The following is a 15409-nucleotide window of genomic DNA, read 5'->3' on the forward strand; positions in this document are numbered from 1 at the left end:
TTATGGTTGGGCGGGGCCTACACCGGTGGGGATGGGTTGGCGACCCGCCAGGGGATGCAGGGCTGGTCCAAGTGGGATGGGTCTGGTAGGGGGCGTGATAATCACTGGTGAAAGGCTGGAGAAGTGGGCAGCCCTGAAGGGGAGAGGAGGGAAGAGAGGTGACAGAGAGCATGAGACAGATAAACTGAGAAAAGAGAAAGAGGAAAGAGGGAAAGAGTAAAAAGTTGTAAAAAAGAATTGAGAGTGATAATAAGCAAGAAGAGGTCAAAGGGGAGAGAAAGGAATGAGATGACAGAGAGTAGGGACAGTGAAGAGAAAGGAGTAGCCAGGCGATGGAGGATAGGAAGATGACAAGGAGGGGTGTTGCAGGAAGGGCAGAGAAAGCGTGAGCAGAAAGAGGAAGCTCTAGTAGTGAAAACCGGGGCTGAGGACGAAGCCAGGAGGTGAGGGTGGGTATGAGAGGACGCAGAAAGAGAGGGAACAGGGCAGAGCGGACGGGAACAGAAAAGTAGGCAGAGAGAGAAAGTGGAGAAAGAGGGCACTGGAGTGGATAAAGGGGAGCAAGCGAGGAAATCTGGAAAGAACTTTCTGGCAGAGAGGAGGAAAAGAAAGGGAGTGAGAAGAGGAGCGGTGAGGTGAAGGATTTGCGTCCCTCTCAAGAAGCCAAACCAGTCCTGTTGCCCCAGGGGAGACAGCTCCTAGTTGGGTAATTTGGAGGCTTCGGCTTGATTTTTTGTTTGTTCATTTGTTTGTTTTTGTTTGTCTGTTTTGTTTTTGTTTTTACACAGGGTCTTACTTTGTAGTTTAGGCTAGCACGAAACTCTGGACCAGGCTGGCCTTGAATTTACATTAATCCTTCTGTCTCTGCTAGTGCTGGGACGAAGGACACACAGCGCCTTCTTGGTTAGGAGTTTGTTTACTTGCTGCTTTGGGTTTTTGTTTGTTTGTTTGTTTGTTTTTGATAGGAGCCCCACAGCATCCCAGGCTGACCTTGACCTTGAACTCAATGTCATCACACACACCCACTCAACTGGGATTGTAGGAGTTTGCCAGCACACCTGAATGTCTGCTTTCTAAGTGGCAGTCTTTGGTGATGCTGCCAAGAAGGACTCTCTCCCTTTTTTCCTGATCAGTTTTCATCAGCCTCACGTTCTCACAGGATGGAAGACAAGACAGGAGCCTTTGGAGCACTTGACAGGAGAAGAAACTGACTCAGAGGGCCGTGTGGCATCGTCTGTACCCGAGTGGAAGATAGAGGCACTGACCCCAGGGCAGTTTCCACTCCATGGCTCAGCAGTACTGATACCCCCAGCCTGCCTCCCCATAGGTCAGCCTTGATTCTTTGGCTCACAAGCAAATGGTTATTCCTCATGGTAATTTTGGGAATGACCCATGCCAACATGATCAAATGCTCAGCTCAAACATCCCCTATTACCTGTGTCTCCCTAGCTGGTGTTTCTAACGGCATTTGCAGACCTTCAGTGTTTGCCATTTTGTTGGGCTCAGTCCCTGGACGTGGTCCAGAGCCAGGCGGAAAGTTTCAAGACTGCAGAGTCCATTGATTCCAATGTGACTTCGAAGCTCCTGTCAATAGGAAGCAGTCTGTTTCTCCACGCCCCTGAGCCTGGGCTCCCCTCATGACTGTCCTGACCCACAGAGTGGCAGGGTGTGAGGCTGGGCACAGGGAGGCCTGGCCCGTACCTTCCTTGGCAGGGTGTTGTATGGTTCCCAGAAGAGTCCCAGAACAAAGAGCACATAGAGAGAACCCAGTTTTCCCAGCTTTAGCCAGCCCTCAGCCAACCTGTATTCTGCAGGAGAATACAACAGCATGAGACACTCTAGTGAGACCAGCAGAGATGCTCAGAAAACCCATGTGCTGGAGGGAAACAGCAAACACTTAGGTCACTATAGCTTGGAGGGATGCTTGTTACACAGCAGTCAACCACTGGAATCTCTTGATCCTTATGCCTTGAATGAATGAATGAACAAATGCATGAATGTGTGAAATTCTCAAACTACAGCACCAGGTGGAAAAGTTACACTTTGAGCTGCATATCCTGCAGGGAGGTCAGACTGAGACATTTAGGGCTCAGTGCGAGGGAACCAAAGGCAAACAAGCTCAATGCCCTTAACTGCTGGTTGTTGAGAGGATACTTTCAACAGCCTTGACAAGACACCAGGGAGAGTGGCAGGCCCTACACCAGGGAGGGTCACAGGCAAACAAGTGAAGACAGGGGGACTGTTGCCAAGGGGGAGCCTTGTTCCATACAATGCCCTTCGAAGCTCCCAGATCAGCCCAGAGAGCACGCAGACAAGCTCTGAAGGCAAAAGTCACCTGTTGGTTGACCTAAATGTCATTAATTTTGGAGTGATGCATTATGAGCCCCTCCGTACCTTCCTTGTGGATGACACTGCTGTGTGCCTTATGGTAACAGTTGCCTGGTTACGTTTGCAGACACCCAAAGGCCACTTTTACTACAGTGGTGGTGACTCCTTACTAGAGCTGCAGGACCTGATGGGCATCTGAGATGGAACAAAACTCTGGGTAGCTCCATCTTCAGACCATATCTGGCCCTGTTAACTAACTCAACCACCGAGCCAGATTCTATTCAGTTAATAAACTGGGAAATGTTTTATCCAAGACAACAATCCAAGGCGGACTTGACCTAATGTCCACTGGAGCCAATATGTGATTCTTGTGTTTCACCCTTGACAAACCAAACACCCCTAGTCTTTCAGCCTTGTTATCTAAAAGGCCCAGACTCAACCACAGCTGGAAGAGGACAGCTACGAGAGCAACACAACACTTCCTGAGCACTCTGTGCCCACCAAACACAAAGCCAAGATATGTGTGGACAAGAACATCTCTCCTTCTCTATCCCTGAGACGTGGTCTCACAAAGCTCAGGTTGGCCCTGAACTTCTGATCCTCTTGCCTCTTCCTCCCCACTGCTGGGATTCCAGACCCGTGCCTTGTCTACATAGTTTTGGAGCTCAAGTCCAGAGTTTCAGGCCTGCTAGGCAAGTACTCTTACCAGCCGAGGCACATCCCCAGCCCAAAAATTGCATGAATAATGAACGGACGACTGCCAAACTTTAACCCTGTTCCCATAAGACAATCAATAGAGATCTTCACTTCCCTTTGTCAGGCTGGTGTCTGGGAACCTCTGGTTTCCCTAGGCTTGAGTGACAGTAAAGGAACCCTGCCTATCTCATGCCTTGGTCTCCTTTCTCCCTTTATACACTATATGATCTGCCACCCACTATGAAGATCATGCCACCCCTCTACCTAAAACCCAGAGCTGGCTCCCTGTTAGCTGTGGAGCTGACTCTCAATACCATTCTATGGTGACAAGCTGGCATGGCCCCCCTAAGCTCTCAGACCTCATCTCCCATCTTTTCCTCCTTCTTGGGGATGGCAGGCTGCTCTAGGCTCCTTTGTGTCCCTTTAAGACTTTGGCCTTTAGCCAGGTGATGGTGATGCATCCCTTTAATCCTAGGAAGGTGGAGGCAGGCATGCAGCCCTCTGAGTCTGAGGCGAGCCTGGTCTACAGAATGAGCTCCAGGACAGCCAGGGCTACAAAGAGAAGCCTTGTACCAAAAACCGAGGGGGGAGGAGGCTTCTGAACTCCTGTGCCTCTCAATCAGTGCTTCTCTATAAAGGCCAAGGTCCCCAGAGGTGTTTTGAAATTTGGGGGTGGGATAATGGGGGTTGAACCCATGTATGTGCTTGGCAAGTGATATATCAGAGAGCTACACCCTCAGCCTTTGTTTTATATTTTACTTTGAGACAGGTTCTCACCAGATTACATAGGTCTTGAACTCAAAGTGGGCCTGAAGTTGTGATGTCCTGTCTCAGCTTCCTGAGTAGCTGGGGCTGCAGGCCTGGGCCACAGCCAGCATTTTGCCGGAATTATACCATCCAGATCTGGGTCAGCCCATAAAACAAGGATTGCATGTGCCTTGTGGCTGGACAGTGCTGGAGCTGAGGGACAGGACCTAGGAATGGAGTCTACTTTGCATAAAAGCACACAGTATGTTTTGCATAGCTTGGGTCCATCTCCCCTTCTAGAGACAGGGTCACATGTAACTCAGATTAGCCTTGAACGCAATATGTAGCTGAGAATGATTTGAACTCTTGATTCTCCTGCCTCTGCTCCCCAGGTGCTGGGATTCCAGGTGCGTCCCATTACTCCCAACCGTAATTTGAATACTGTAAAGCTCTCCAGAAATACAACTCTCATTGTAAGTCAAGGGGCCATGACATTTTGTCTGGAATCTCACTGCACAGTGCTTGCCACCTGATGTGTTTGAAAGCACAATGATCATGCATTTCAAGTGGGGGCCATTCCTTTCAGAAGGCTGAGCCATCTTTAAGGTGGAGCCTTGCTGAAGAAAGTGGGGGTGTAACAGCCCTGTCTGTCCTGGAACTCGCTCCGTAGACCAGGCTGGCCTCAAACTCACAGAGATCCGCCTGCCTCTGCCTCCTGAGTGCTGGGATTAAAGACGTGTGTGACCACCACCGGCTGGGGCTCAAGGTTTTATAGACCGGCCTCTCTTCCTGTCTGCTCTCTGCTTGTGGACTACCAGTGTGACATGATGGGCTGTAACCCTTTTCACATTGGAGGCTGAACAAACCCTTCCTCCGAAGTAACTCTTGTCAGAGACTGAAGTAACTAACCATCACCTGACAACCTGAGCACCGTCGTTCCTGCTAGTGACTGGTGCGGTACTGGTGGGTCCGTAGCTGCAGCTGCAGTGGGAGGGGTTGGCAGATGCTGCCTGTGGGTGGCAGCTCCATCCTGTATTCTAGTGTAATTGTGCCTGTTGATCTATTGAAATAAAATTAGTAAATTATACACTGCTTTCTTTTGGCTTATCTTTTAAGGTCGTTATCATTTATTAAAACTATGAGTGTAGGAAGATGCTATTATCTATGAGTTTCTTTTCAAATTTGTTCCTGGAGGCCTTTGGGTATGAAATGAGATGTATACTACCTACTGAGACTGTAAACATGCCTTTGGCCCCTTCCCCTCATCTCTGTTATCAGCTCAGTGTCACAAACAGGAGGCCTTCCCCATCTGAAGCCCCTCCTTCATCACCTGCTTCCACATTATCCTGACCACTTTCTTACTTGTGATGAGCTTAATTTGAAAAGACAGTATCTAACTGCGGTATACTAATTATTGCTATACAACAAGAGATCTGAATAACTAATGGTTTAAAATTATGCATCAGAGCCAGGTGCACATCTGTGATGCCACCTACTCAGAGGCCAAGCAGGAGAGTGAATTCAAGGCTAGCTTGGGCAACTTGGTCAGATTAAAAATTAATAGTAATAATAACTGGGTATGGTGATGTATGCCTTTAATCCTAGCACCCGGGAGGCAGAGGCAGGCAGATCTCCGAGCATTTGAGGTCAGCCTGATCGGCATAGTGAATTTCAGGACAGACAGGGCCACAGAGAGAGATTCTGTCCCAAAGTAAACAAATAAAAAGAATAAAATAAACGAAACCAGACATGGTAGTTCACACCTGTGATTCTGGCACTCTGGAGAGCTGAGGCAGGAGAACCGCTGCAAGTTTGAGGCCAGCCTGGGCTACATAGCAAGACACTGCCTTAAAAAAAAACTGTGAATAAAAAAGAACAAAAAATGAGGCATTTATCACCTTCTAGTTCCTGTGGATTGGAGATTTGTGGCACTGTGGACACTTCTCTTGGGAGGGTGGATGGAACCAGAAGTGAGGAGGTTTTTTTGTTTTGTTTTGTTTTGGTTTGGTCTGGTCTGGTTTGGTTTTTCAAGACAAGAGTTTCTCTGTGGAACAGCCCTGGCTGCCCTGGCGATTTGGGCCATCAAGCTTGGCAGCAGGCATCTTTATCTGCTGAAGTCATCTCACTGGCCCACCAGCAGCAGTCTTAATTGAACACTCTCCTTCCTCTGGTGCTGGGTGGGACTTTATTGTGTGGCGGCAATGACCTCTTAGCTCTTGGTGGACTAGGGGAGACTGTGGCTGCTCCCCTTGACGCAGTCCCTGGATAGGCTGCTTCCTTCCCAGCATTTTCGTCCCTCTCTCCCAGTCCAGGTCAGTAATCATTGGCTCCTCTCCAGTCTGCCTTTTCCTACTACATGCTATCTGTGATCACGTTGCTGTTTGTCCATCTCTCCCTTGTTCTTCGTCCCTGCCAGTCAGTGTTCATTGCCAACTTGACTGGAGTTGGAATCACCTATGAGTGATGTGGGATTCCCCTCTGTATGTTGTGAATATGTTTTATTGTCATTGGTTAATAAAGAAGATACTTTCAGCCAATGACTTAACAGAGTAAACTCAGGTGGAAAATCCAAACAGAGATGTAGAGAGAGAGGGTAGGCAGAGTCGAGGAGATGCCATGTAGCTGCCAAAGGAGAAAGCAAGCAGAACACCTGACCCCATCTCTTGGCTTCCACTTACAAAAGCCTGCCACCTTCGCTTGAGGTCACTACAGTAGTGCCTTCCCACCATGAACTGCATCCTCTCAACCTCTGAGTCAAAGTGAACCCTGTCAGAGGCCATGGAAATATATAGCATATGGTAACTGATAATTCAGATGTCAACCCCCCAGAGGAGTAACTCTCTGATGGAGGTGAATCCTGTCCAGGAAAGGCCTGCAGGACCATTGACTCTAGAAACTGATGCTCATTTTTGCTAAAATAGCTTGGTGTCTCCCCAATACCTGCACTGTAGTGTGTAATCTCATGTGATGTATATATGTAATCTCATGATGATATCTCATCTTATGGGCACAGGTGGTCAGGAAGATGACTTTTCATTAAACTGCATGATTTTGATATAGAGTGTCTATACTGGGACATGCCTCATAACTAGATCTATTTGTCCCATGAGGACTGTAGGTACTTAAAAACCTGTTTTATTCCTTTTGCTCAGACTCACTGCACACAATCAGCTCATTTTTACCTCAGAAAAAGTTCAAACTAGACTAAAGGCTTTTTGTAAATTGATCATAAGTTTAAAACTTTGCAGTTATGGGGTGGGGGGGCTGGAGAAATGGCTCAGAGGTTAAGAGCACTGACTGCTCTTCCAGAAGTCTTGAGTTCAATTCCCAGCAACTACATAGTGGCTCACAACCATCCATTATGAGATCTGGTGCCCTCTCTGGCCTGCAGACAGACATATAGGCAGAACACTGTACACATAATAAATAAACCTTGGGCTGGAGAGATGGTTCAGAGGTTAAAAGCACTGACTGCTCTTCCAGAGGACCTGAGTTCAATTCCCAGAAACCACATGATGGTTCATAACCACCTGTAATGAGATCCGGTGCCCTCTTCTGGCATACAGGTGTAAATGCAGGCAGAACATTGTATACATAATAAATCTTTAAAAATAAATCTTAAAAAAATCTTTACAGTTATGCACAAGGTTAGAGTCACAGATGTCCAACCAAGGTTGCTACACAAAGCACCCTAAGAAAGACATGCTAATGTTTCACTTGCCAAGTCTAGCTGATAAAAGACCCATGGACGCTGTGCCACTGGGCTCTGATCACTCTTACTCCTGAAACCTTGGTTGCCATAGTTAATGGCCTGGCTCCTTATCACTTACCCAAAAGGTCAAAAGGAAGGTGCTTTTGACCAATGAGAGGTAACTCTTGTAATCTTCTTCTTTTCTTTTTTGTTTTTTTAAGACAGGATTTCTCTGTAGCTTTTAGAGCCTGTCCTGGAACTCGCTTTGTAGACCAGGCTGGCCTCAAACTCACAGAGATCTGTCTGTCTCTGCCTCTGCCTCCCAAGTGCTGGGATTAAAGGCGTGCACCACCCATCCAGCTTGGAAACTTTTTCATTGCTTCAAGGCTCACATGGAGAGAGAATTTTTAGGCTAGAGGAGAAGAAGCTAGGAGACACTAGAAGTGGGACAGGAGAATTAGAATAGAGGCAGAACAATAAAGAGACTGATTTGGGAAAACACAGCATGACAGAGCTCATTTGTTATGTTATGCCCAAAGTCTGGAACTCCAAGAAACCACCAAATCTGATGCAAAAGCAAAGAGTCTTTATTGTGAGTTAACTCAAGCCTTCCTGTCTATCTGAGTAGCAACAACAGTAGCAGGAGCAAAGCAGGAGAGACCCCAAGTAGTGTGGGGAGGGGGGTTTGTAGTAGGGAAAGTTTGGGGAATTCCAAGTTTACTGGCTTGGGATTGGCTGCCCCCTATGGGATGGTGCCTGCTGGTTGGCTCCTCCCATTTTAGGGAGGAGTCCATGATGTCATGGTTCAGGGAGAGGTTATGCCTGTGTACTAGAGGTAACTACTCCCTGGGCTGAGGTCCAGAAATGGTCATGGCATATTTCTAGGCTAGAAGTTACCACTTCCCTGCTCAGGGACTGTACTAGGGCCTGGATCTCTTAGTTGCCCTCTAATACCCTAAGAAAAAAGTGCTTTTTACTTGCTGTAGTGTCTGATCTGAACCCTGAAGATAATCTTGGGCCTGGACCCCAAAGAGACTCGATAGAACCCTTCTTACCTTAATCTCTTTGTCAGATAGTTAAAGCAATACGGGAAGTAATTCGTAGATTTTGTCCCTCTCTTCTCCTGAGGTGATTAAGTATGCAAACATGAGATCCAGATAAACAAATACATTTTAATATGGGTTATGGTTCGAATGAGAAATGTCCTGAACCTGGGGAGGTCTCTGGCATTTTGGAAAGTTAGGCTGATTCTGAAGAGAGTATCTCAGCATTCACACAAGACAGAACCTGGCACCTTTTTGTTTTGTTTTCTTCCTCTTGCAGTAATGGATTTCTCCCTGGTCTCCCTTTCCTGAGTAATGTCCCCACATGGCAAGGAAGCCAGTCCTGAGGTCTGGTGTCTGGGTGCACGCCTGACTTTCCAGCAGGCTGTCTGCTCCCTCCCTGGCATACACAGGCTCTCCTTGTTCTCCTGCCACGCTGGACAGCCTGTCTCCTTGGGCCCTTGGATGCCTGCTCCTGTATCACTGCTCAGCTGCTTTCTCCACACCGAGAAACAGTTTCTTTGTTGTTTGTTTTTTTGTGACAAGGTTGCATTTTTTGTTTTAAAATTCTAAAATAATATTAAAATATTAGAAATATTTTAAGGCAGGCAGCAGTAGGTACACACCTTTAATACCAGCATACAGGAAGTAGAGGAGAGGTGGATCTCTAAGTTCGAGGCCAGCCTGATCTACAGAGTGAGTTTCAGGACAACCAGATGTGTGTCTGTAATGGACATGTGCACATGAGTGAATGTGCCATTGGGGTCCAAGAGTGTTGGATCCCCTGAAGTTGGGGGACACAGGAGGCTGGGAGCTACCCAATGTGGGAGCTGAGAACTCAGGTTCTTGAAAGACAGCACATGCTCTTTATGGCTGAGACATCTCGCCAACACCATATTTTAGTGTGCAAACATACCCCTCCATGGCCACCAGAGTTGAGAGCAGGCTCAAAGCAGAAACATCACTGTGATAGGACTTGCAGATTTTCTTCAAAGTCAGAGTGCGTCTGTTCTCATCACCCATCTTTCCCCCTGTCAGGGACTCGTCCCATCATCCATCTCAGCTGTGCTGTATTTGTGTGTGCCATCTGCACTGAGGACATGTTCAAATATAACTATTTCAGACACTGCAGAAGCCAGAGGTGTCACGATGAGGTTTCTGTTTTTCTTGGCAGGGCCTCTCCAGGGCTGCAGGAGCTACCCCTGCACACAGTGTAGAATAGGAAGGGAGGCCGGTTTCTTAAGAAAATGAGCTACTCTGTCAAATGAGAGGGCACGTACACCAGGAGCTGCTGCAGCCTCTACACCCCTGCTTCAGCCGAACTTAGCCCAATCCCCACCAACAATAACAATGATCAAAATGATAATTAACATTATGTCAATCCAGGTTGATTATCCCTTCATTTGATTGTTCCAAATTTAAACCATGCATTGTGTAATTATACAGACTTAACTCTCTCCGTTGTAACAGTGTTTCCCATTTTTTAACGTGGGGAAAAAAACCTCTCTTTTAACTAATTCCTCCCTTTAAGACAGTTGTCTCACCAAATCTGATGGTGATGGCAGTGGAGCCGAAGACTGTGCAGCACATCAAACTGGAGCACACAGGCGGTGCACAGCCTGTCTGAGGACAGTGCAATTGCTAGCGTGCAGCCGTGAGCTGAGAGCATGTAGTGGTCCCAATAACAGCAGAAGCCTGAGCAGGTGTCAAGGCAGCTACCTAGTGTGCCGGCATCAGTCCAAGGAAGGGGTATGGGGGAGCCCACAACCCACAGGGGAGAGGGAGCCGGCTGTCTGAGAAACACATCTGAGGAGTGGTGGAAGCCTGCGGCCGGAGCTGCCTAAAGCCAGAGCCAACCAGTATAAAGGGGTAAGTCTGCCTGCAACATTTGAAGCCCACGTGCCTCTGGCGCTTGGGGCCTGTGGAGTTTGCTGCAGAGAGGCTGCAACAAAAAAATTCCAAACTTGCTCAGAGGCTTGGGGAAAATTGGGAGAAAAGCTTAGCCGGTGAGGCAGTAACTCCAGTGGGAGCCCCTGCGTGTAGTTCTGGTGTGTGCCAGTGGCTGCAAAGCCATAGGCAGGCAGCCTTTTCGTGAATTCACGCCCTAAAGTTGGGCACTAGATATAGCATGAGTTCTAATTGGTCTTAATAATAAAAACCCAGAGTCAAACATTAGAGGGTGAAAGCTGAAAGATCAGAGAAGCAGAGCAGTCAGTCACTAGAGTTCTTACCTCTACAAAATCCTCAACCGAAAAGGGGCTGAGTTCCTATCTCCTCCCACCTTATATTCCTCTCTCTCGGCCCAGCAATATCTGTACAGACCTCCAGACCGCTGTGGTTAACTAGTGGCTAGCTCTGCCCTCTGATCTTCAGGCAAGCTTTGTTAGAGTACAAAGAAGATATCAACATCCAGTTCTGCCTAGACCAGGCCTTGTGCACATTAAGCTCCTGAGAACAGTGAACCGCAGGTGACGGTGGCACAGCACGATCGCAGGCCACTTAACAACAACCCCACTGCTAGGCCCAGCCGCACCCACAGCATTCTCACTGGGAGACAGTTACCATAGCAACTCTGCTACCTGACCATGGACCGCTTTCTCCCTTTCAGGCGCACTTCATCTAACTTCTTCTTCTTCTTCTTCTTCTTCTTCTTCTTCTTCTTCTTCTTCTTCTTCTTTTTCGAGACAGGGTTTCTCTGTGGCTTTGGAGCCTGTCCTGGAACTAGCTCTGTAGAGCTGGTCTCGAACTCACAGAGATCCGCCTGCCTCTGCCTCCCGAGTGCTGGGATTAAAGGCGTGCGCCACCACCGCCCGGCTTCATCTAACTTCTTCAGCACTGGACCAGACTTTTTGGATGAAGTACCATAGCTCTTGAGAAAGACTTCAAACACCGTCTCTGTGTGGGGGTGGGTGCTGAGGAAGGCCTTCTCCAGGACACAGAGGTCGACGCCTTTATCTTCCGGCAGTCCCGAAACAGAACTCAGCCCGAAGTCGATGAGCACGATGTGCAGCTGCTCCAGGGGCCGCCTCAGGAGCATGTTGGAGGTGATGAGGTCCCCATGAATGAGGTCTTCGTCATGCATTCTAGCCAGAACCTGCCCGATTCTCCTGGCCAAGCCCAGGAGGCACTGGGGGTCTTTTTCGGTCTCCATAGTAGATTGGATATAATCTCGAACAGTCACCGAGTCTTCAATTTCTTCCATATATAAGCAGTTAGAAGCATAGTCCACGAAGAAGACAACCGGGGCAGCTATACCTGCAGTGGACACACAGGTGCTAGTGAGTGCGTTCTGTATGAAGGAGGCGTCACCTGCACAGGTAGGGCCAGCTTTTCAGTCTAAATCTACTTACTCTGGAGCAGGGCTGAGGAATATGGTGGGAATGATAGAACTTACCCAGAAGCTTGCCCCAAGCCCTGTCCAAGCCTTGCTCAAGCCCTGAGGGACTATGGCCCAGCTCAGGGTGCGTCTGCAAGTGTCAAAGCTTGCTCCTCTTTCTCAAGTCACCTTAGGACTGGAATTCATTGCTACTCCCCCCCTCCAAAAAAAAATGAAACTAGAATTCAGAAGGGAAAGCATCCTCGCATCCTCCAGTCTGAGCGGCTACCTGACTAGCAGGAGGCTAAGCAGTATGTCATCTTACAGACCCATCTTTTTGCCAGGACAGGCAGGTTCAAATCCCAGTTTCCTTCTTATTAGTGGTGAAACCTCAAGGTTCCATTAGCTTCTCCATATCTCGGTCTCCGATACTGTTAATGCAGTAACAATAGCTCCAGTTAACTCCAGGACTCTCCTGAATGCCAACCTCGTCCAGGACACTTTCCTAGAAACTGGGGACCTGTCAATGGGGATCAGGGTAGCCACCACCTCTGTCTGATAAAACTTACAAAAGAAGGTGAAACAGAAAATATGGACATTACAGCTCCATTGCGTCTGCTAGGACAGGAAAATGCTGGCCTGTTCACTGCTGAGCTTCCCAAGGCCCCTGGCACCTATCAGCCACTAAGGAGAAAACCAAAGGAGTGTAAAAGAGAAAGGCCCAGATCCCAGCTACAAAGCCAGGACACTTGGTTGTCTGCGGAACTTTGGACATTTTCCCTCTTTGTGCCTACTTTCTCTGGAGGACAAAGCTTTCTTGCGGGGAACCAGAAGATGTTTTAAAGAAAGAAAGAAAAAAAAAACACCCAGGAGTAGTGGCTCACGCTTTAAATCCCAGCACTTGGGAAGCAGAGGCAGGCAGATCTTTATGGTTCGAGACCAGGCGAGGTAGTGAGGTCCAAGAAAGGCACAACAAACAAAAAAAGAAACTATTTAATGAAGTCTGACGTTTATTGAATGCCATGGCAACATACAAACGTAATGTACATCCTGAGATGCGACCTCGACTATGATTTCACATTACAGCTGAGGAAACTGAGGCAAGACAACTTACTAAAGGGCCACACGGGAAGCAGCACGGGGAAAATCTGAATCCGGCAAGCCTGGCTCCAGATGCACGCCTGTCAGGGCGCCCGGTACTTTTTGTTTGTTTATTTTTCGAGACGGGGTTTCTTTGTGTTGCTTTAGAGTGTGTCCTGGAACTCGCTCTGTAGACCAGGCTGGCCTCGAACTCACAGAGATCTTCCTGCCACTGCCTTAAGAGTGTTAGGATAAAAGGTGTGCTCCACCACCTCCCAGCCGACATCAGTGCTTAAAACTACAGGTCTCAAAGCTAGACAGAGAAACAACAGCAGCAACAACAACAACTAAACAAAAAACAAAAACCCTATCAAATGGAGAGAGGACTACAGCAAGTAGAAACGAGGAAACCGAGGCTCCGTGCGCTGAACTACACGTTCAGAGATAGCTGCCGAGCAACAAACCAAACGGAAAGGCGTCCCGTGCGACGCTGGGAGTCCTTAAACACTGCCGTCTGGTCCCGTCTCCCGGGTCTCGGAGCCCTATTCAGTCCCGTCCGCCCCATCTCCCGGGCCTTGAAGCCCCGTCCACCCCCGTCCCGTCCGCCCCACCCGCGCGGCGACAGCGGAGCAGCGCCCGCGCCTCCTGCACCGTCCTCCACCGGCCGAGCCGCGCCTCCAGCGCCGGGTGCCGGTAGCTCTTAGGGAAGCGATGCTTCACCATGGCCATACGGCCCTGGAAGCGGCCGCGGAAGACGCGCGCCTCCGCGCCCTGCTGCAGCAGCTCCAAGCCGCTAAGGACCAGCCGGCTCTGCCCTCCCTCTCCGAGGACGGCTATACCTCTGCCTCCGGTTCGTCCCCCGCAGCGCGGCTTGCGCTCGCTCGCTTCGGAAATCGTCGCTTCCGCGCCACACGACATGCCCCGCCCCCGCCCCCCCCCCCCCGCCCCTCTTCTGCTCTGCCGGACCTTTCCTTCTTTCCTTGCTCTGGCTTTCCAGACAGGCGACTTGGCCCTTCCCGAAGCTCTTCTATCTCCGTGACCGCTCGGCAACTTTCGGTCAACAGCGTCTCACTTTCGGCTTTCTCCAGAAGTCGGTGATGCTCAGACTTTGGGAGCCGGCTCCAAGTTGGAGACATTTTAGGGTCTCCCTTCCCTCCACTAACCTACCCTTCTCTTCTTTCTCTCTCCTTTTCTTTTTTTCTTCTTTTTTGAGCAGGGTCTTACTGTGTAACCCAGGTTAACATCGAACTCATGCTCTTCCCACTTCAGTCTATGGAAACATTCTCTTTAAACCAGGTGGGAATGAACAGGACCAAGGAAAAACACCCTGACCCTGACTTGGGAACAGGGATTGAAATCCCACTAATCCTAGATGTTCCTGAGTACAAAACCCCACCCCACCAAGCCCTGACCATGTATTCCCACCAATCCCTGAGCCCCTGTGGACAAAAATCCACCAACCCCAAACCACCCTGGAAAACTCTGTAACCACCCCCTTCCCAGAAATCCTATAAAGATCTGTACCCTGTTCAGTTTGCTGTAGCCTCATCCTAGAGGCAGCCACACTCCTGAATTCTTTTTTCCCAAAAAAATCTCTTGAGTGAGGTTTGTTGTGTGGTATGACATTTTCGACTGAGCTAAACCCATCTGTAACAACTTTCTCTGGAGCCTGAGCCAGGGCAGAGCGAAGTAGACTAGTAACAGTTCCCTAACTGAGCAGAGTTGTTACACACCCAGGGGAACCTAAGCAGAGCTGTAACACTGTAGCTGGGGAAACTTTCCCTTAAGCAGAACAGCTCTGTATGTAACACTTCACTGAACCTGGGCAGAGCTGTAGCAACGTCACTGGAAAACCCTCCCCTGCCCTACCGGGCAGAGCTGTTAACAGTGGGGAAACCTTTCCCTGGAGCAGAGCTGTAAGCTGCTATGCTTACAGTGACTTAGTGGCATTCCTTGCCTCCCGACTGCTAGGATACATCACTGTCCAAGCTGCAAAGCTTACAGGGTGGAAGGTACTAGGCAGAGCTCTCTATCCAGATGCCACCAGTGTCTGGCATCAGCGTGACAGCAGCCAGCACCGTCCCGTGACAGCAGCCAGCACCATCCCTCTGTGTTCGGTTTCCTCATCTTCAAAATGAGGATGATGCCGGGTTCTGCTGGAGCCAGGGTTTATCAGATTAAAAGAAGAGGGTGATTATGCAATGCCAGTGGACAGGGGCCCTCTTCACATGGCCTCTGACCTCCCAGCCTCTGCCCTATGCTCCTTGGGGTCCTGTTGAATATACAGAAGAGAAGCCCTTTGGACCAGGGTTGCTATGGCACCAGCATCCTGGCTCTGTGGTCCCTGGGTTTCGTTCACACTCATGACAGGACCCTTTTCACACATCAGACCCTTTGTGTGGATTGAATGTTTTCCAGTAAAGCTCACCCCGAACCGGTTCCCTTTATATCCCCCAGTGCTCAAGTTTGTAGCTTCATTATCATAACTGTTTGTGTCCACGCAGCCAT

The 15409-nt window shown here is 49.0% G+C and overlaps 1 protein-coding gene across 1 annotated transcript; it reads right to left on the reverse strand.

Annotated features, from left to right (window-relative positions):
* On the reverse strand, positions 1-13819 carry LOC121460339 (EKC/KEOPS complex subunit Tp53rk-like). The gene is made up of 3 exons (XM_041670686.1): positions 13741-13819; positions 11313-11760; positions 1-133 (listed from the first exon to the last, which is right to left on the reverse strand). The coding sequence occupies exons 1-3, from the start codon at positions 13817-13819 to the stop codon at positions 1-3; spliced, it is 660 nt and encodes a 219-aa protein (XP_041526620.1).
* Between the last annotated feature and the right edge of the window lie 1590 nt (positions 13820-15409).

This window comes from Microtus oregoni, unplaced genomic scaffold (assembly GCF_018167655.1).
Source record: "Microtus oregoni isolate MIOR12 unplaced genomic scaffold, Mior012 000020F_ref0000438, whole genome shotgun sequence".
In the NCBI taxonomy this organism is placed as follows: Eukaryota; Metazoa; Chordata; class Mammalia; order Rodentia; family Cricetidae; genus Microtus; species Microtus oregoni.